General features: G+C 36.6%; 1 protein-coding gene across 1 annotated transcript in view; it reads left to right on the top strand.

Annotated features, from left to right (window-relative positions):
* Positions 1-19,443, top strand: part of FRZB (frizzled related protein) — a 32,321-nt gene extending 12,878 nt beyond the window's left edge. Inside the window, exons 3-6 of the mRNA XM_030327040.1 lie at positions 10,163-10,228; positions 14,400-14,604; positions 14,993-15,056; positions 18,495-19,443. Coding sequence (XP_030182900.1) covers positions 10,163-10,228; positions 14,400-14,604; positions 14,993-15,056; positions 18,495-18,611 — 452 coding nt within the window. The 3' untranslated portion in view covers positions 18,612-19,443. The remainder of the gene's footprint in view (positions 1-10,162; positions 10,229-14,399; positions 14,605-14,992; positions 15,057-18,494) is intronic.
* The last annotated feature ends 923 nt before the right edge of the window (positions 19,444-20,366 follow it).

The raw sequence follows: 20,366 nt of genomic DNA, 5'->3' as shown, positions 1-20,366 counted from the left end.
CTTGAGTCTATAAATTTTTGGCTTTTGTCAAATTTGGGAAGGTTTCAGCAACTATTTCTTCCAAGATTTATTTTTACAGCACATTCTCTTCTATTTCCAAATCTATGATGATGTGAATCTTAGAGCTTTTGTTATTGTCCCACAGGTCCCCAAAGATCTGCTCATTTCCCTCTCAATCTTTATAATTTCTCCTGGTCTGTCTTCAAGTTCGGTGACTTGATCATCACTATTCTTCTACTGAGCCCATCTAGTGAATTTTTTATTCCAGTTACTGCAATTTTCAAAGTTCAAAATTTCCACTTGGTTCTTCATTATATCTTGTATTTCTTTGTTGAGACTTTCTATCCTTCCATTCATTTCAAGGGTGTTCACTATTACTTTTTGGAGAATTTTTGTAAGAACTGCCTTGAGATTATTGTTGGATAATTTTAACATTTGTGTCACCTGATTGTTTTTCCATACAAATTGAGATTTTTCTGGTTCTTCATATGCAGAGTAATTTTTTAATTGCATCCTGGTCATTTTGATTATTTATGTTCTAAGACTTTGGTTCTCATTTAAAGTTCTATAGAGAATGTTGATTTATATTTTTTTAATGTTTGTTTATTTTTTGAGAGAACAGTCAGTGGAGGGGCTGGGAGAGTTTTAGGCTCTACACTGTCAGTGCAGAGCCCAAAGTGGGCCTGATCCCACAAACTGTGAGATCATGACCTGAGTTGAAATGAGAATTGGACACAGCCGACTGAGCCACCCAGGTGCCCTGATAATGTTGATGTTTTTATTTTAGCACATTGGGTTTAAGCAGCAAATTCTGACTTGTCTTCTGTAGGTTGTGATTTCAGTATCTGTTCCACTGTCAGTCTTTGAAGTGCCTTTCAGATCTATCCCATGTGCATCCTACCCAGGGGCCAGTGTGAGATCAGGGCAATGATCTATCCCACAGTTTAGTTTTCAAAGTCTACAGTATACTGTTCAGTGTCCGATTCATACATACCCAAAGGTGAATCTACCAGCTCATAAACAATTTCATGGAATTTTTTCTAAGTTCCTCTCTGTCTGTGGTCTTCTCAGCACTTTTTAGTTCCCTTGGGGCTCCTCTTTGGTCCTTTGGCCAGAAATCTGGAGCTTTATTTATCCCACTCTGTGATGTACTTCCTGTGACTGACTCCACATCTGAGGCCAGATGGTGGAGGACAAAGCAATGGGGCTTTGCCCCAATCTCTTGACATTACACGTCCAATGAGAAAGGAACGTTCTCCAATGTCACCAGTTTAGACTCCTGAGGGCCTCCCTTGGTGCAGCTGTTGTCAGCACTGCCCCAGGATTGCTTGAATGATGGGATACCAGAGAATGGAGTAGTAGAAGACCCTTTTCTCACTTCTTGAGTCAGAAGTAGAGGGATTCTCCTAAAGAACTCCATCTGTATCATGCCCACTTATAGGCTATGGGCTGTGTTGCAACTAGGCTGGAGGATACTAGAGCGGGGGAAGTTAATGAACAGTTTGAGAATATCAGTCTTCTTCCCCAATCTTTCTATTATTTACTTTTAGAATCCTTAAGTAGTTGCTTCATGCATTCTGTAGCTGTGTTCAGTGGGAAAGACATGGTAGAATCTAGTTACTTCATCTTATCATAAAATAAGCTTTCAAATGAAGTATGCTATATGTTCAAAAACACAAATCATAAGCATGCAGCTCAGTGACTTGTAACAAAGTAAACACTGTTGTGAAACCATCACACAGATCAAGACTTATACTATTAGCAGCATTCCAGAAGTCTCCTTGTGCCTCTTCCAAATTATTACTTCCACCTTTCTTTCCCAAGGTAACTGCTAGCAGAAATTCCAATACCATACATTAATTTTGTCTAATTTTGATCTTTTATGAATATGTATGTATATATATATGTATATATATATACATATATATATATATACACACACACATATATACACACATATATGTGTGTGTGTATAGTGTATGGCTTTCTTTGCTACTTATTATGCTGTGCATACCAGTACTTCTGAATTTTCGTTGCTGTGTAGAATTCTATCATATGAATATACCACAGTTTATCCTAATGTTCCTGGATATTTGGGTTGTTTCTAGTTTTTGTTTCTGTGACTAATGCTACATTTGCTCTTACAAGAACATTTTAACTGCAATTAGTTATAAATACCTTTTCGATTTCACTTTCCTCTAGTAGTTTGCACTGCTTTGGGTCTGTGTGTCCTGCTTTGTAAGGTGTCTTATATGTGGAAGTGGAACATTTATTTTACTGAGTCATAAATAACTTTGAAACATCAGTTTTCATTAGATTGTGACAGTTTTCACTGTTGATTTCCATTGAATCTTGTCAAAGTGACAAGTGTCTGACCAGAGGCAATGTCTGCCAAATGTGCCCAACAAACAACTTTTAAAAAACATAAGTGAGTGAAAATGATTTATTTAGAATTCTTTCATTACCTTCTTGATACAATTGAGAATGTTTTGCAGTGTCATAAAATCAGCTGGAAATTATTGATGTCCAGCAATGTTTCTGTTTTAATGATCACGTCTACTGTTGAATTTGATCAAAACAAACCACAAAGCTCATTTGTATAGTACAACAGGTAAGTCAAAAGTTTTAGTCAAGTGCATACATGTGGTATCAGTCTGTGCAGAGGTTATGGTTATAATAATATAGCACTTAGGGTGTAAATGAAAGATATGACATCAAAAACGCTATAAATAATATACAAAAATAGTTCAATGTGTAAAAAAAAAAAAAAATGACCTAGAATGAATGTAGTATTCCTGGGCTTCGTGTGTACTGTTCCTCTTTTATAAATGTTTTCCTGTTTCCTGGTATAATGGGAATGATGAAAACAAACAAGCAAAACCAAGCTTATTCTGCTTGTGGAAAGATGCACTGACCTATTCACATGTTCTATAAGGAAAATACAAATTATTCATAGTCAAAATTTTATGCTTTGGAAAAATGTAGCTGCTGAGGTTGGTAAAGGAGAATATAGAGAAGATACAAAAACATTGTAACCCACATAACCCAGCTTTCAAAAGTGTCAAGCTGTTTCTGCCTGGAATTTAGAAAAGAAATTCTTTCACTCTAGTTAATTTATCCTTTGCCTGGAAGCTTAACAATTTTTTTTTTTTTTTTACTTGAGATAATGACTTTGTCTGAACAGCTTCCAGTTTGTGAGTGTGCTCTACTATTGTAAACCCACTGTCCTAATAAGGAGAACATCATGTCTATTTCCCAAAACATGGCATATGGGGAAAAACAATTTTAGTTTTATTCCACCAAGTCATTTGGTCTGTCAAATCAACCAGAAAATTGAGGCAGGTATTCAAATGATACAATGAAAAGATCTTTTTTTTATTATTAAAATGATTCTGAAAAAGAATTCTCCCAGTTTTCTACTTTGTGGTGGTGACCGATTTGTGAGTTTTTTTTTTTTTTGAAGTGTTTTTTTTTTTTAAGAGAGAGTGAGCTCGCACGTGAGCAGGGGAGGGGCAGAGGAAGAGGGAGAGAGAGAATCCCAAGGAGGCTTCATGCTCAGTGTGGAGCCCGAAGCTGGGCTGGCTGTCATGACTGTGAGATCATGACCTGAGCCGAAATCAAGAGTCAGATGCTTAACCGACTGAGCCACCCAGGCGTACCTTATGAGTTTTTATTTTTGAAAAACAAAAATTTTTCCAGAGAGCAGGTATAGTTGGTAAATTCTGACACTAATGAATTACAAGAGCATAACCCAGTTACTTCTCTGGTTTGTTTCTGATTATAAAGTCAGACTGTATTGACCTTGGAGTTCCCGTGTGACATATTTTTGAATTAGGGAAACATTAGCGGTATCCCCTAGTGTAAGCTGGGTACCCTACACAGGTTTGACTAATGTCTCTCTGCCCCTATTTCTGAGGTGCTTCAGAGAAACTCTTAAGTTTGAGTGGCTGCTGCTGAGTAACTAGAGATTTCTGACTGCCTGCACCTGCCAGGCCTGCCCCAGAGGGGGCGCCCTCTTTGCGGGATGGCCTGTGCCTGACTGGGGTGGTAGAGATTCATTCTCTCTCTTTCTCCAAACTTCTTTCCTCCCCTTGACTTCCTCCTAATTTGGGGAATTTAGTTTTTTGCTTTGGTGCAAATGTTTACTGACTCTAGCAGCTGAATTAACTTGGGGCAACTTCTGCCATTTATTGAAAAAAAAATTAGGATAGATAAAAAGAATATTTACAATTCTATAGTTCCTTACAAGTATATGCTTTTTTTTTTCGTTATTTCGCGGTATTTGACACTTTGACCCATTTTTATTCCTAAGCATTTTCCTCCTTGAACTGTTACCCAAGTCATGCTAGTTCTTCCCCTGTCCCCTAACCATGGGCATTCCCTGAGACTTTGTGCTTGGCCTCTACTGCTCTGTCCTTATAACGGTGTCTTCCCTTTGGAGTATATCCAGCAACTAGGCTTAATTATCACTCTTGTGACTCCAGTTCTTATCCCTGTCACAGGTACAGCACCATATTTCTCCTTCAATAAACACTTCTACCTAGGTCGCCTATTTGTACTTCAATTACAACCTAGTTAATAATTAAAGCTGTCTTTTTATTACAGATTTCCTTCTTGTAACTTTTTTAGTATGTGGCACCATTGTTTTCCCAGGTCCCCAGCATTGAAACTTCATAGTCAGTTTATTGGTTCATCCACCCCACCGTTCATTAGAAATGTAATGGCCAGGGGCGCCTGGTTGGCTCAGTCGGTTAAGAGTCTGACTCTTGATTTTGACTCAGGTCATGATCTCTTGGTTTGTGAGACTGAGCTCCACGTCGGGCTCTGTGCTCTCTCTCTCTGCCCCTCCCCACTCTTTCAAAATAAACAAATACACTTAAAAAAAAAAAAAAAAAAGAAGTGTAATGGCCACCTCCTTGTACCAGGCATATGCCTGCCCAGGACATGGGGTGAGGGGAGTGAGCAGGGACTGCACCTTCCTTTTCTGTCACCTCTTTTCTATGTGCTTGGGAGGGGTAAATGATGTTCTAAAAGACTATGGAGCCCACTTTATGTTTTTGTTAATTGACCTCTTTATAGTACTTCACTGAACATAACACTTCAGATCTCATGGGAGAAAATGGGCAAATCTCATGGACTATATTTCGTATATCCTGAATGACTCTTGGATCCATAAATGTTGTGAAGGAAAGTTTATTTAAAAATTTCCAAAGACATAAATCCTAAAGGAATAAACTAAATTTCCTTTTCTTATTAATACAGTGTTAGCCCTCTCAATCTTAAACAGTTCCCTTTTATAAAGCACAAATTACTATGAATAGGGACCTTTATTACAATTTTGAGGTTTGTTTTTTTAAGCTAAACCGAGCAAATGTTATTTTTGCTTTTTAAAGCCTTATTATATTACCTAGGTTCACCAATCAACTGCATTGCATTTTCCACATACTGCTCTTATCCAAAATAAAATCTAATATATTCTTTGCCTTATGCATATGATTGGGAAATAAATATTATTTTAAACATGTAATGAACAGCTGCTAAGTCATGGCACACTTCAGTTTATGGAAATATAAAAGGAAGGTCTCATGAATTTTTATGTTAATGGTACTTCATTGATGTATAATTTACTTACAGTAAAATGCATAATTAAGTGTATGCCACACTGAATTTTGACAAATGTATATACCTATGTAGCTATCCCCCAGCTCAAAATAAAGAATATTTCCATCATCTCTAAGAATTCCCTTGTGCCCAGTCACCCACCTCACTGTGAGGCAAGCACAGGTGTTATTTTTATTACCATAGATTAGTGTCTGTTCTTCACATCCATGTAAATGGAATCATATAGTACATACTCTTTTGTGACTGGCTACTTTTGTTTTTGCATAATGTTTTTGATATTTATCCATTTCTGTGCATCATTTCATTCTTTTTTTGTGGAATAGTGTACCCTTGTGTGAGCATAATACCAATGTGATTTCTAAATTCTATTTTTTTTAAACCCGCCCAACCAAATGTAATATATATAAAAGTTTCTATCTCTAGGGAAAAATTCAGCACATTTTCATCTTTAAGCTTAAACTTTTAAGTATAAACTTTAAACTTTAATCTTTAAATCAACTTGCAGATGATTTTTTGTTAGAAAATTGTCTCTTATTTTATCTGCTGCTCTTGAATTTGCATAAAATACCTTAAGATCTTTTTGGTGTGTTTATATATTACTATTGCTAAGAGCTAACAGTCGGTGAATGATTACTAAGTAATAGTCTCTGTGTCAAATTCCTTAAGTGAATTATTCTTTAAATTCTTAACAATAACCCTGTGAGGTAGGCAGTATTAATTTAGAAATAGGTTTTGCCCGAGGTAACTTTCTCAAGGTCATACCACTAGGAAGAAATGGAGCTGGGATTTAAATCCAAGTGCCCTTAATCGTGTTGTCATATTCTCTTGCATTCTAATACTTATTAGAATGGTCACATATGTGACCATTTGATGTGTCAAATGTGTATTTGATGTGTATTATCTCATTTAATTCTCCTGGTAACTCTAAAAGATATGTTTAAAAATCACCTTAGGGCATACTTATGGGCACATCTTAAAAATATAGATCTGGATCTCTGTAAAGAAGTTATAGTTAAGAATATAGATTTTCAAATAGTAAAAATTTATTTTTTACGTTTGTTTTAAAATTTGTGGTTTGCTCCTATGTTTCTTAAAATGGAGAGAACGGGACAAGTGGGCTTCAAGGGTCAAATGCCAAGATCTAAAACATATAATACATTTGGTACAAATTAAAATCATTTAAATTTTAAACTGATTAGAATGAGCCAATCTTGAAAGAATTACAATGGAAACTGCAATGCAAATAGAATTATATTTTCTTTCATCCCCATGTACATTTTGACAATAAATCCTGCACACAGACCTAAGACGTCTTTTCCTAGAAAAAGCAGAAAGATACTAATTCCTAGATAGTGGTATTCCAAAGTCATTGGACATGAAAGGTTATAGTGGTTTTGGAATCTGGCAAGAGAAGTTAGTTACAGTCTTATGGCTCTGGATGAGACCCAATGGTAGTCAATTTCAAATAAAGGTCACGGTTAGAGAGTTGTATAACACTTAAGCATTAACTTGAACAGATTGCATTAAGTAGGGAAGGTCCACTGAGAATCACATTTCACAATTGTATCAGGTACTTGGAATTCCTTAGACTTTATAAAACCATCTGACTCTTTAAAAATACTATCATAATTATGTGTTTTCAGTGAGCCTATTTTTATGAATAAAAATTGGAATAAAGAAGGATGTGATTACTTTCCTCCCTGAACTATGTTAATAAGATGCCTTCTTGTTGAGACCACGAGGCTGTTTGTGGCTTGGGCACTGCAGTGCACTGGGAGACATCTCTGAATTGCAAACCAGATTCTGTGGAGCTTAGGGGTGTTAATTTTGCAAACTAATATTTGTATGAGAGTGATAAACTCATGTTTGTACTAGTATAATAAACAGTCGTCAGTTTCATTAGCAGAGAAGTAGGAAATCGTTGATGCTAGGAGAGAGTGCCAGAGAGAACCAAGCAAGAACTTGAGGGAGAGCTGTCAAAGATGGTTTCCTGATGGAGGCCCGTAGATGCTTGTGAGATGTAGGATGATGTGCTGTTCTGCAATTCGTGATGTTACATTCAGTTCTAGACATTGAGGCAAGTGAATTGTTAATATAAAAACTTACCCACATTTGAAGAATTCTTTGTCACTTACTTTGTTGCAGCCAGCTCCTTTAACTTTTTCATATATTTTTTTTCCCCCGGATAAAAACACGAAGGCAGTTCCTTTACAACCTTTTCTTCTCAGTGGTGGAATGTAAGCTAATCAATATCTAATGGTTTTTGTGCAAAGCTCAGTAAATAATAGATTTTATTTTACCACTGTAGAAACCAAAATTTAAAAACCTTATGCAATTGGAAGCTGAGAAAGGAAGACTCCTAGCAAAATTATTAGCAAATTAAAGTAAAGAAATGATAATGGTATTACTGCCTCTGTAAAAGTCTGGGAAATCAACTGTTGATAGTTAAAAAAAAAAAAAAAAAAAAGCTGTTGCTATCTTACTTAGGGTGGCAGGTGCAAAAAACATAATTAATAATGCAAGCAGTATATCCCTCTATGGTTTCTTTGTAATTTCCCAGTTCTTGGGGCTTTGGGGGATATATATGTAGATGTGAGTAACTGAACTTGAGAAGAAGAATAATTCTCCAAATTTTTTGATCTAAGATATATTTTTCATGAATACACTTAGGTATGAATATGTTTGGTTTGAGCTAGCATAAATAGGTGAAAGGAAGTTCTTCCATATTTGAGCCTTGTAGATATAAATTTCCATGTCTCTTTATTATTTTATTGAGCTACTAGTTACTTCAATTAGGCAGATAATTGTTTATAGCGAAAGGGATTGGAAGCATGGCAAGGGTCACATATATGGTATGGTATTGCCACCTCTGAGGCTAGCAGATGTAAGTGCACTGTAGATGAATCAAATATAGTCCCACCAAGAATGTAACTGCTTCGCTATTAGCTATTAGGAAATGGTCTACCTATGTGCATGTAGTTGTGTATATATAGTTATGTAAATACCTACTTGAAATTTTCCTAAATCACTTTATAATTAAATTTTTAAAAAATCTCTGGGAATGTTATAGAATCCATTTGTCTATGCTTCAAGCAAAATTATATGGTAACAACATCATTGAATCATATTAGATTCAATGCTGTGATATTTGGTATAGTTTTGCCAAGAATTTTTATTAGAGTATGAGCAAATTTCTAAAGAATTCCAAATATGTAGATAATTTATTTACATGTATTACGTTTGAAAAATACCTATTTTTAAATGATAGAAAAAGTACAAATCCCTTTCTGTATATGGGTGAGGATAGTTTGTAAATCAAAGACTGTATCAGTTACTTCTTCAGAAATAGTCTCATCTTAAGAATCTCTCCCTCATGAACTCTTCATAGGAATGTAAATTGGTACAGCCACTGTGAAAAATAGTATGGGGGCTTCTCAAAAAATTAAAAATAAAAGGGTGCCTGTCTGGCTCAGTCAGGGTAGCATGCAACTCCTGATCTCAGGAGTGAGATCTCAATGTGAGTTCAAGCCTCACACTGGATGTAGCACTTACTTGAAAAAAGTTAAAAATAGAAACACCAGATGACCCAACATTTCCATTACTGGGTATTTACCCAAAGAAAACAAATACACTAATTTTTATAGATATATACACCCCTTTGTTTATTGCATATTTGAAAAGTATGGAACTTCTCATTTCAAATTATGTACTTAGTAAATTTCTTCCAGTAAGTATAAAAATATCATTGAGTTAAATAGCAGTTATTCTGCCTATACATGGGGCTCATGGCCTCTCTTAAGAACTTCACTGAGTTCACTGGGTTGTAATAATACATGCTTATCTCATTGAGTTGCTTTTATTTTTTTTTTAATTTTTTTTAACGTTTATTTATTTTTGAGACAGAGACAGAGCATGAACGAGGGAGGGTCAGAGAGAGAGGGAGACACAGAATCTGAAACAGGCTCCAGGCTCTGAGCAGTCAGCACAGAGCCCGACGCGGGGCTCGAACTCACGGACTGCGAGATCGTGACCTGAGCCAAAGTCAGACGCTTAACCGACTGAGCCACCCAGGCGCCCCTTGAGTTGCTTTTAGATGCAGGAAATAGTATTTGGAAAAGTGCTATGTAATGTGTAAAGCATATATGAATGCAGTTGGTACCCCACAGGGGTAAACCAGTTGCCTGAGCATAAGCAGGAAATTGCCTTTCAGTAGGCATTGGTTCTGTTTCCATAGGCATTAAATGCCTTTTTTGGGGGATTCAGGGGTCATGATCTCTTCTTGCATGGTAGTGAACAGGGTTTCCTTAGGATTCGGGTGGTTTGTTGAAGAGTAGGAGCTTATGAGCATACTCACATTAAATAAGAGGCTAGGTAAACAGAATAAACATGAATGTAGTTCCAGGAGAAAGAGATCAAACACATAGAATTACTAAGAGCCTCCTCGCCACCAAATTTGGATCTACCTTACCAAAAATGTGAATGAACAAAAGAAAGCTCATGTTGAATTTTTGCTGACAGCTGAAATGTTGTATTTTTTCAGAACGCTGCAAGTGTAAGCCTATTAGAGCTACACAGAAGACCTATTTCCGAAACAATTACAACTATGGTAAGGATAACTGCTGTGCTAAGAAAGTAGTGTGTGTGTGTGTGTGTGTGTGTGTGTGTGTGTGTGTGTGTGTGTGTGTGTGAGAGAGAGAGAGAGAGAGAGAGAGAGAGAGAGGGAGGGAGGGAAGGAGGGAGAGAGAGAGAGAGAGAGAGAGAGAGAGAGAGAATTAGAGCAGTTTAAGAATAAGGCTTAAAACCAAACAAAGACAACTTTTAAGCACATAGTCCCCTGTCCCAAACAACTGAAATGTCTGATGGGCAAAATTCTTAACCAATGCTTGATTTTGAATCATACTGGGCAGCATTGCCGGCATCTAGAACCATGTAATTAAGTAAGTACACAGAGCTGCATTTCAAACTAGATTGCTCTCTGAGAGGCTGAGGAGGATTTGAGCTTGAATGTTTGGGGCTGCATGGGTTTTCAGGTTTGCTTCCAAGTCAGCTTCACTGGGGTGAACAGAGGAGCACTTTGATGCATAAGGGATGGATGGTTAACAGAGGACAACTTGGTTTCTCCAATCAGTCTGTCTCATGGAACACATTGACAGAGCTGGAAAGTAACACAGAAGTTGTTGGTATTCAATTAAGGAAATGTTTTGTTGTCTAGCTTGACCTAGAAATGTGACATTTTGATAAAATATTAATCTAAGAGCCACCCATCTAAATGTAGCCAACAGACTTAAATGGAGGAAAAAGCCTCCTGTCTTTGTACCAGGTACTGTGCAAAGTGACTTCTATACACTATCTTTCATAGTTTCCTCAACTGCCCCATGAGATGTATTATTATCCTAATTTTATCAGTGATTATTGAATGTAAGTTGTCCTTTCTTAAATTATTTAGAATGTACTTTTGGGTACTGGCATGCTTCAGAGTCACAAATATCAATTACTCTTATATTTAGACAACTCAGAATTTTCCAGTTGATACAACAAGGGACAAAAAACATTTGCTGTAATCCATGGGCATTTTATTGTGATTTTTTTCCTGGGCATCTATAAGATTAATAAAGGTCATGTGACTATATCTCTGAAGATGATTGTTGATGTGGAGTCAATGAATAAACATGACAATTAAATACATTTTTAGGGGCACCTGGGTGGCTCAGTTGGTTGAGCGTCTACTTTGGCTCAGGTCATGGTCTCACAGCTCATGGGTTTGAGCCCCGTGTCAGGCTCTGTGCTGACAGCTTGGAGCCTGGAGCCTGCTTTGGATTCTATGTCTCCCTCTCTCTCTGCCCCTAACCCACTCACATTCTGTCTCTGTCTCTCTCAAAAATAAACATTAAAATGTTTTTTAAATACATTTTTAAAGGAAACTTTATTAAAATGAGAATTTTATTATCAAATTTACAGGCCTTATTTTAGAGGACATAGAACATATATAGCAAATTTATTTCTGTACTGTTGGGAGTAGGAAGGAGAGAAATTGGTAAGACTCTGTAAGAGTAATCTTTGATATCTATGAAAATATCATGTATTAGAAAGTATAAAATAGAAAATTCTCAGGTAAATCTCTTTGAAATAAATGTACTCATTTTACAAGTTTTTCTTCAATGGAATAAATTTTTATTTTTTGCTTACTACTCATCTTAAGAGGAATCTAATTTCTCTTAGCCAACGGTGGCTTGCAAGGTTGAAAGGTTGTTTTTCTGAGAAGTCACATGCCCGGCTGCTAATTGGAGGATCCATTCTTCTAAAACCCAATGTGAAAAATCACAGGGAAATGGAGGTCTTGATTTTTAGGAGATTAGGTTTTCAAGATTGAAAAATGTTTTATGGACTTTTAAGTATAGTTATAGTAAAAAAAAATCATAATAAAAATGTTATTTCAAGGGAATTTTGTTTACTTAGTATTTATTTTACTTTTCTTATTGATTTTTACTTTATCTTACTTTCTTAGTGCTTCAATGGTTGATGCTGCTGTTTTGATTAAAAGTTAAAAAACTAGTGCTTACAAGTCATGGAAAGAGAAGATTTTTGACACAGTAGCTGAGGGAATAGTATAACGTAAAATGGAATACAGATCACATTTAATGGGAGAGAGATCATTTCTTTTTCATGGCCAAACAATAACCAGGTTGCCCAAAGTTGAAGGATTTCATGTGTCTGCAGCTTAATGTGGAACATCTTTGGGGGAAGTGAGGCACTCAAATGATTAAATAGAAGGAAGAATGCTGAAAAGAAAATGCAATTTAATTTCTAAAATCTGTTGATTTTTGTCATAAGTATCTGCCTGTGTCTAATGAGAAAACAAAGTTGGGGCGGGAGTAAATGATAATTCAGATGACCTGTGCTTCATTCAGATTAATTCAGTAAAAGCTCTTGAGCTTTAACAAAGTTACTTGAATAATAAAGTAAGTCTTGTAGAGAGATATTTGTTTTGGAGTGGGTACATGTGCTAAAAATTTCTAATGAAAATAGTAGACACACTAGGTAAATAAATCATTAGTTTGAGAACATTTGCACAGTTTGCTAATCTCTAAGAGTTGATGGATGCTATGAAGCACATTTACATAAACCAGGACACAAAAAAATGCCTGCTAGCTGGGCTTGTCAATTTATCATCTGATTCCCCCAAATGACATTTCAAAAAAGGGCAATCTTACTTTTTGTTAAAATACAGACTAGAGAGAACACTAATAAGGGATTTCTTAACTCACAAGTTTCACCAAGCAGGGACAGCTGGGTAGTTATGTTTGTTTGCTGTAAGTTCTCATACTTTTCTCCAGAAACTGAAATACCTGAGAAGCAAAAATGAGATCTTGTCCTGAAGTTTTTAGAATTTGCAATTTAATTTCTATCATACATATACTGTACTGGTGGGATGTTATTGAATGTTTCCATATAGACTTGGGGCATTGATGAGGGGAATGGTTTATTAGCTAGCTTTATGTTTTCATGGATCACTTTTTTCCATTCCTGTGTAGTCCAAAAGACCCTAAAATACATGGGAAGGAACTCAGATGAAAGTGGTTTGCAGATCTGTTCCTAAGAGGCTTTCAAAAAGTGGATTAATTTGGATATATTGTGTCTTCTTCCATATAACATCCCTAGATATTAAACTAGAGCAGCCGGGGAGCCTGGTCAAAAGCCATTGGCTTCTTACTAATTGATGTTTTTACTTCTTTGTAGGCTTTTCAAACTCCTCTTTCAAAAAAAAAAAAAAAAAAGGATAACTCATTTATCAGAAGGAGGAATCTAAAAAATTTGGCTCTTCCAAAGGACAGAATACCCAGATTAGACACAGAACTGTGCTTTCTAGATTCTGAGACAAATACTTTGACTTTGCAGCGAAATTGGTTATTTTTAAGGCAGTTCATCTTTATGTTGAGGAGTGAAGCTGGCTCTTGTGAGATAAATTGGGTGCCAGCATTTCCACTGAGAGAGGTAGATTAATGCAATGGACACATTAGACCATTGTCTGTACCACATGAGAGGAAGAAATGTTGGAGTGTCTGACTTCAAAGCAGATGGAGGAAACAAAGTCAAGTGGTAGCAGTTTTTATTCAAAAAGAAAGTGTAGTATAGTCACAGGAAAATATAAAAGATAATTTGCTCTGAAATGAAGAAAGGAGCTGATGTCTAAAGAGTCACTAAGGTAAGGAGGTGGAAAGATGGTGGAAACAGTTGGGGGACACTGTAGAACAGGACTTGAAAGCACTGAAGACCCCAACTCTTTAGAAAATCTATGAATCTGATAGAATACTGACAAGTAAACAAAGCATATTCAAGTACTAGGTCTTTACATATAGTGAAATTAATATAAACTTCTGTTGGTAGCAATCGAAACTACATGCATGCACACATTCCAAATAAAATTTTGGAGGAAAATCACATCAGATTCACTCAACCTTTGATTATCTAAATGGATTTTTCACTATGAAGTACATGCACACATGTACACACACATATACATGTGTATATATGTATACACAAATATATATGTACATACAAATTGGAAGGGGATCAGGGCTGAACATTAAAGGGGGCAGGTGTGTTGTGTAGTGTGTCATTCACTAATGTCTAAGGCAAACATCTGATTGACTTTTCTTCTCCATTCATTGAGCAGGAAGTGGATATGAATTGACTAGAAAGAAGTCTACCTGTCTTTTTTGAATGGGGCATCTATCATGTATCATATTACCATATCGACTTTATTTTCTTTTATCCAGTCATTCGGGCTAAAGTTAAAGAAGTAAAGACCAAGTGCCATGATGTGACTGTAGTAGTTGAGGTGAAGGAGATTCTAAAAGCTTCTCTGGTAAACATTCCAAGGGAAAACGTTAACCTTTACACCAGCTCTGGCTGCCTGTGTCCTCCACTTAATGTTAATGAGGAGTATATCATCATGGGCTATGAAGATGAGGAACGCTCCAGGTAATTCATTCCCTAAAGGTTCAGAATAATTGCTATACCTATCATCTCTTTATTTCATTTCTCTAGACGTCTTACTCTGGAGTTCTTACCTGGGGATCTAACTCCTAGGGGATTACAGATAGGTTGTATTTGGGTCCCTCAATATCATTTACTGGATAGAAAAGTATATGTGTGCAATTTGTGGGTGTGCATTTTTCTGGGGAGAAGGATCATAACATCATTTCTTCTTAAAGGAGTCTATGACTCACAAATTATTAAGAATTTCTATTCTAAAATCTGGCTGTCCTATTGTAGAATAAACAGTAAATCTTTCTTGGCAACGATTCCTTGTATTTTTCAGTAATATCTTTTAATTTTTCAAAAATGGTTGCTTCTTTAAAAAATACAGATTACTGTTGGTGGAAGGTTCTATTGCTGAGAAATGGAAGGATCGACTTGGTAAAAAAGTTAAGGTAAGCCTATATTTTATGTTCAAAGTGATACATTAAGTAGAAAACCAGACATTTGTCATTTAAACAAAATAGCTGCCCTTAACAGCATGAGAAATATTAAAACCTGAGCTGTGTGTGTGTGTGTGTGTGTGTGTGTGTGTGTGTATCTCAAATTCTAATGACTGAGTTTGTCTTTAATGTCAATTTCATTTAAGGAGTGAATTCTCTATAAGTGTATCAGAGATTTAACTACAGTTGCCTAACTTCTCACAATGAGAAGTCTGGCTATAGTCAGTCCAGTCCTGGTTGGGTAGCTCCACATTATCATTAGGGCTCCAGCTCCTTCTAGCTTGCTGTTCTGCCATTTTTAAGGGCATTGCTTCCATGCTCATGTTCACCAGGAGGTCTCAAGATGGCTTCCCACCTCCAGTATCACACCTACATTTCAGGGAGAAAAAAAAAGAGGTAAAAAGAAGTTTCCAAGCTCCCCATCTAGCAATTTTTACTTAGGTCTTAGTCTCATATCCATCTCTAGCTGCAAGAGAGGATGGCAAATGCAGTTTTTTAGCTGGGCATAAATTGCAGTTCTGGGAGTCAAGAGGGGAGAACAAAGGATGGGTAGGAAACTACCAATGTTGTCCCAATTCGTAGACACCAGTTCTTCTGTACAAAATGCAGCCATGTTCATCTGTGTATAAGACATCTGACCAAATTAGGTCCTTAGAGCAGTAATGTAGCTTTGTTTTTAAACCACTGATTCTTAGATTCTGTAAGTGATACATTTAAAAAATCACAATAGGGGCACCTGGGTGGCTCAGTCAGTTGAGTGTCTGACTCTGGATTTCGGCTCAGGTCATGATCTCATGGTTCATGAGGTTAAGCCCCACATTGGGCTTTGTGCTTACAGCACAGAGCCTGCTTGGGATTCTTTCTCTCTGTGCCCATCCCCAGCTCATGCTGTCTCTCTCCAAATAAATAAATAAACTTAAAAAAAATTTTAAAAATCACGGTATATAACCTTATTATAGAAGGTTAGAAGGTTTCATTTCTTTTCTTCTTACTATATACTAAGCTAATCTGTTCCAAAGAAAGGAATGTATGCGCATATTGGCAAAGAATTGAAAAGGGTGTGTGTGTGTGTGTGTGTGTGTGTGTGTGTGTGTGTGTGTGTGTGTTGTGGGCAGGGAGGGAAAAGAAAGAGTGGGAATTGTACCAAACATAATACATCCTCTAACTTCTGTGAGTTTGAAGGCTTGGGAAACATTTACAGGGTAAGTTAAACACCCCTGAGCAGTTTATCTTATACATCTGGCACTTGACACAGCAGACACATTTGAGTTGAAGTGACCTACAGAAATGTAAAGGGCATTATTTTGCAGGGAGAAACTACCCTTCAGTAAGTTCTTTTTTTCCCTGGTATATTTGTCAAAAGTGAGATGTATTTCAAGTTCAGACTTGTGGGAATTCTCCATTTGTATCTATTTTCAGTTACTTTGGTGTTTATTAAAAAGTGGCTCTTCTTCAGTAAGTTGGAATCTCTTACTGTTCTTTTAATTTGGTTTTCTGCTTGCTAATGCAGAACAGGAATTTGTCCTAAATTCCTGTACCAGTTGGAAGAGCTTTCAACATCCCTGCTGCAAAGCATGTAACGAGGCTTGCTTGCTGCTTCTCTTTTGGTACCAAAACAATTACCATCATGTAAAGACCCAGGACACATGGCTTGTTTATCCTATTTCTTAGGCAAACATTTTCCATTGCTTTCTACAGGGGACTCATAGAATTGTTGTGAAATTCTTTATATCTCAGTCTGGATGTAAACATGCTAAAGGGAAGAATTAAATCAATAATGTGAACTTTTTTTTTTAAATTAATTTATTTATTTTGAGAGAGCGAGCGCAAGCAGGGGGAGTCTGGGAGAGAAGATCTGAAGCAGGCTCTGTGCAGACAGCAGTGGGCCTGATGTGGGGCTCAAACTCATGAACCGTGAGATCATGACCTGAGCTGAAGTCAGACATTTAACTGACTGACCCACCCAGGAATCCCAACAATTTTTAATTGATATTGCAGATACTCATGGCTAAATATCTTGGGTAGGAAAATCTCTTTTGGCTAGAATTATTGAGATCCTTAGTTTAGTTTTCCTGTCAATTTGAGGATGTAAAAAAGAGTTTTATGGATTTTCCCTTTTCAGCTGATTTTTTTTTTCTTCTTTTTGCTCAGTGAATAGAATAAGAATGAGATAAAGACCTTCTTTTGGTTTTGCCATACAGATGGTTGTCTACCTAAGTCTCTGTTAGAGCAGGTTGTTCAAATCAAAATATTTGGTCTGCCTTGGGCAGCTGAGAATCAGACTGTTTTTTAATATGAAAAACAATAAGATTGTAAAGTATGCTAAAATGAAGAATTACTTTTAGTAATTGAAAAATGATAATTATATGCTAAGCCCTTCAGATATTTTTCATTTGTTAATCTTCAGAACAGTCTTATAAGTATATTCTATTATTAATTCCAATGTGCTAATGATTAAAATGAGGTTTAATAAGTTCAAGAAACTTTGCACGGTAACTGATAGAATTTGGGCTTGGGCCATCTGACATTAGCTCCTTGCTGCTCAAAGTGTGGTCTTGGGGCCAGCAACATTGGCATCACCTGGGAGCTTGCTACATAGGAAGATCATGGGCCCCAGCCCAGACCTATTGGATGAGAATCTGCAATATTAATATCTCCAGGTGATTTCTGTATTCATTGAAATTTGAGAAGTAGTGCTGTGGTCCTTATTCACTACCTTTAACACCAATAATATAACTTCCTTTTATTATATTACATGTAAATACTATTGGTAGTGTTACTATGAAATATTAGTGAACTTGACTGTGGTCATTAGAAATATTGGTAATGTCGGCTTTGTAAAACAGAATGAGTGCAGGACCTTATCTGTTGTGATTGTCGCACTTGGTAGATATTACTTGGAAATATGTTTTTAAGAGATCTCATTTCCCCCCCAAATTTCTATTTTTTTCACTGCTTAAATCACATATGTTTTAAAAAGCTATGTTCTGATGTATTGTAGAAGAAGAAGATGAAGAATAGCCCTTCAAATTCTCTGTGTAAATCTTCCATTGGTGATCCCCTGTGTAGTGCCAGACTTGTGTATGTTAGTTCCGGAAATACCTGCAGATTTTGATAGATATTTTTGTCACCATTTGATGTGGAAATTTTAAGTTTAAGGTCTGATATGAAAACATAACTGATATATTATAGGTGGCCAATTTGGTGCTTTTTATGATCAGAGAATTATGTTCACGTAGCATCAATTTTGTTATCCTGGGATATGAATTTTCTACTTTTGGAAAAGGATTTTGAGTTCTGACTTTGAGGTCTTACTTAGTTGTTAGAATAATAGAAATGATGACCCTGGTGATACATGCACGTGAGCATTTTCTGTTTTGAATTTCACAGCGCTGGGATATGAAGCTCCGCCATCTTGGACTCAATAAAAGCGATTCAAGCCATAGTGATTCCACTCAGAGTCAGAAGTCTGGCAAGAGCTCCAATCCCCGGCAAGCACGCAACTAAATCTTGAAATGCAGAAAGAACACCAGTGGACTTCCTATTAAGACTTGCATTGCTGGACTAGCAAAGGAAAATTGCACTATTGCACGTCATATTCTATTTTTTACCACAAAAATCATGTGGTAACTGATATTACTTCTATTTTCTCTTTCATTTTCTGTTTTTCTCTTCCCTCTTTCTTTTTTCTTTATTGTGTTCTGAGTGCAGCTCCTTAAATATATGTATTCTGTTTCACTAATCCTGGGAAAACTATTCTCTGCAATAATAATAAATTAAACATGTTGATACCAGGGCCTTTTTGCTGGAGTAAATGTTAATATGCTGTTCTGCACCCAGATTGGGAATGCAATATTGGATGCAAAGAGAGATTTCTGGTATACACAGAGAGCTAGATATGCTGTGAAACTTAGTCTGCTCATCTAATTACAGCCTCATTTTCACATGCCTTTTGGGCATTCTCCTCATGCTTAAAAGTTCTGAATGTTTATAAAGGTAAAATGGCAGTTTGAAATCAAATGCCACACAGGCAAAGCAATCAAGCACCAGGAACCATTTATGAGGAAACGACACACAAGATAAATTATTTGCAAGATTGGCAGGAAGCAAAATAAATAGTGCTAGGAGCTGGGGAAGGAACATTTTGCCTGATTGAGAAGCACAACTGAAACCAGTAGCTGTTGGGGTGTTAACAGTAGCATTTTTCTTTTGACAATACATTTGGTTTGTTTGTGAATATATTAATCAGCATTAGGGAAGTGAATTGTAACTAGACATCTGCTGTTATCAGCGTACCTCTGTTAAGTTTGCTTCCCTTTAAATAAACCCATTGGTGTAAGTTTTTTTTTTTTTTCATCTTTTAAAATAAATCTTGACTTGATGTGTTGACCAGGAAAAGAAAGTATGTATGCATGTGCACCAGGGTATTATTTTTGGAAGATACATAGCTCTATAAAATGCTGTAGTTTGCAGCATGGTAAAATGTGCAAGGGTGTGCCTGTGTGTGTGTGCGTGAGCGTGTGTATGTGTTTGTGCACTCACACCCAAGCTGGACTGAATTACAGGCCTGTACTTGATCATTTGGATTTGTGCTGTTTAATGCTCAGTAAAATATGCCTAATAAAAGGAATTACGGTTGTCAGGAGAGAGATTATTCTTTTTTGTTTTAATATTTTTATTTATTTTTGAAAGAGCACGCAGGCAAGGGAGGGACAGAGAGGAAGGCAGAGCATCCAAAGCAGGCTCTGTCCTGACAGCAGAGAGCCCAACACAGGGCTCAAACTCATGAACCGTGAGGTCACGACCTGAGCTGAAGTCCAATGCTTCGCTTAATTAACTGAGCCACCCAGGTGCCCCAGGAGAGAGGTTATGCTGACTTTTGAACCAAATGCACAATCTTGCTACCCAAGCTGCAGTGTGCCCAGGGACCTTGGGGAATAACTGATGCTTTTCCTTCCTTCCTCTAGCAAGTTCTTCATAGCTCGTGCCAATCACTTGGATGTCTCATTTCCTTCAATTTATGTGTTCGATATTAGTAGAACAGATTTCCAAGATATGGTACACTGAAAATAAAACATTTATGAAGCAAAATGGTGCTGTGCTTCCTTCTACACGGACAATCGTGTGGGAATGAAATTCAGTCTAGAACAAACATTTCCACAAATGGTAAATAATAATTCCTCTAAATTCTCTCTTTTGAAAGTAAGTGACCATCTCAACCTTCTGGCTGATGTCCAAGCCCCTACAGTTTCTGGAATCCCA

Source organism: Lynx canadensis, chromosome C1 (genome assembly GCF_007474595.2).
Source record: "Lynx canadensis isolate LIC74 chromosome C1, mLynCan4.pri.v2, whole genome shotgun sequence".
Taxonomy (NCBI): domain Eukaryota; kingdom Metazoa; phylum Chordata; class Mammalia; order Carnivora; family Felidae; genus Lynx; species Lynx canadensis.
This window is presented reverse-complemented; position numbering and strand designations above follow the sequence as displayed.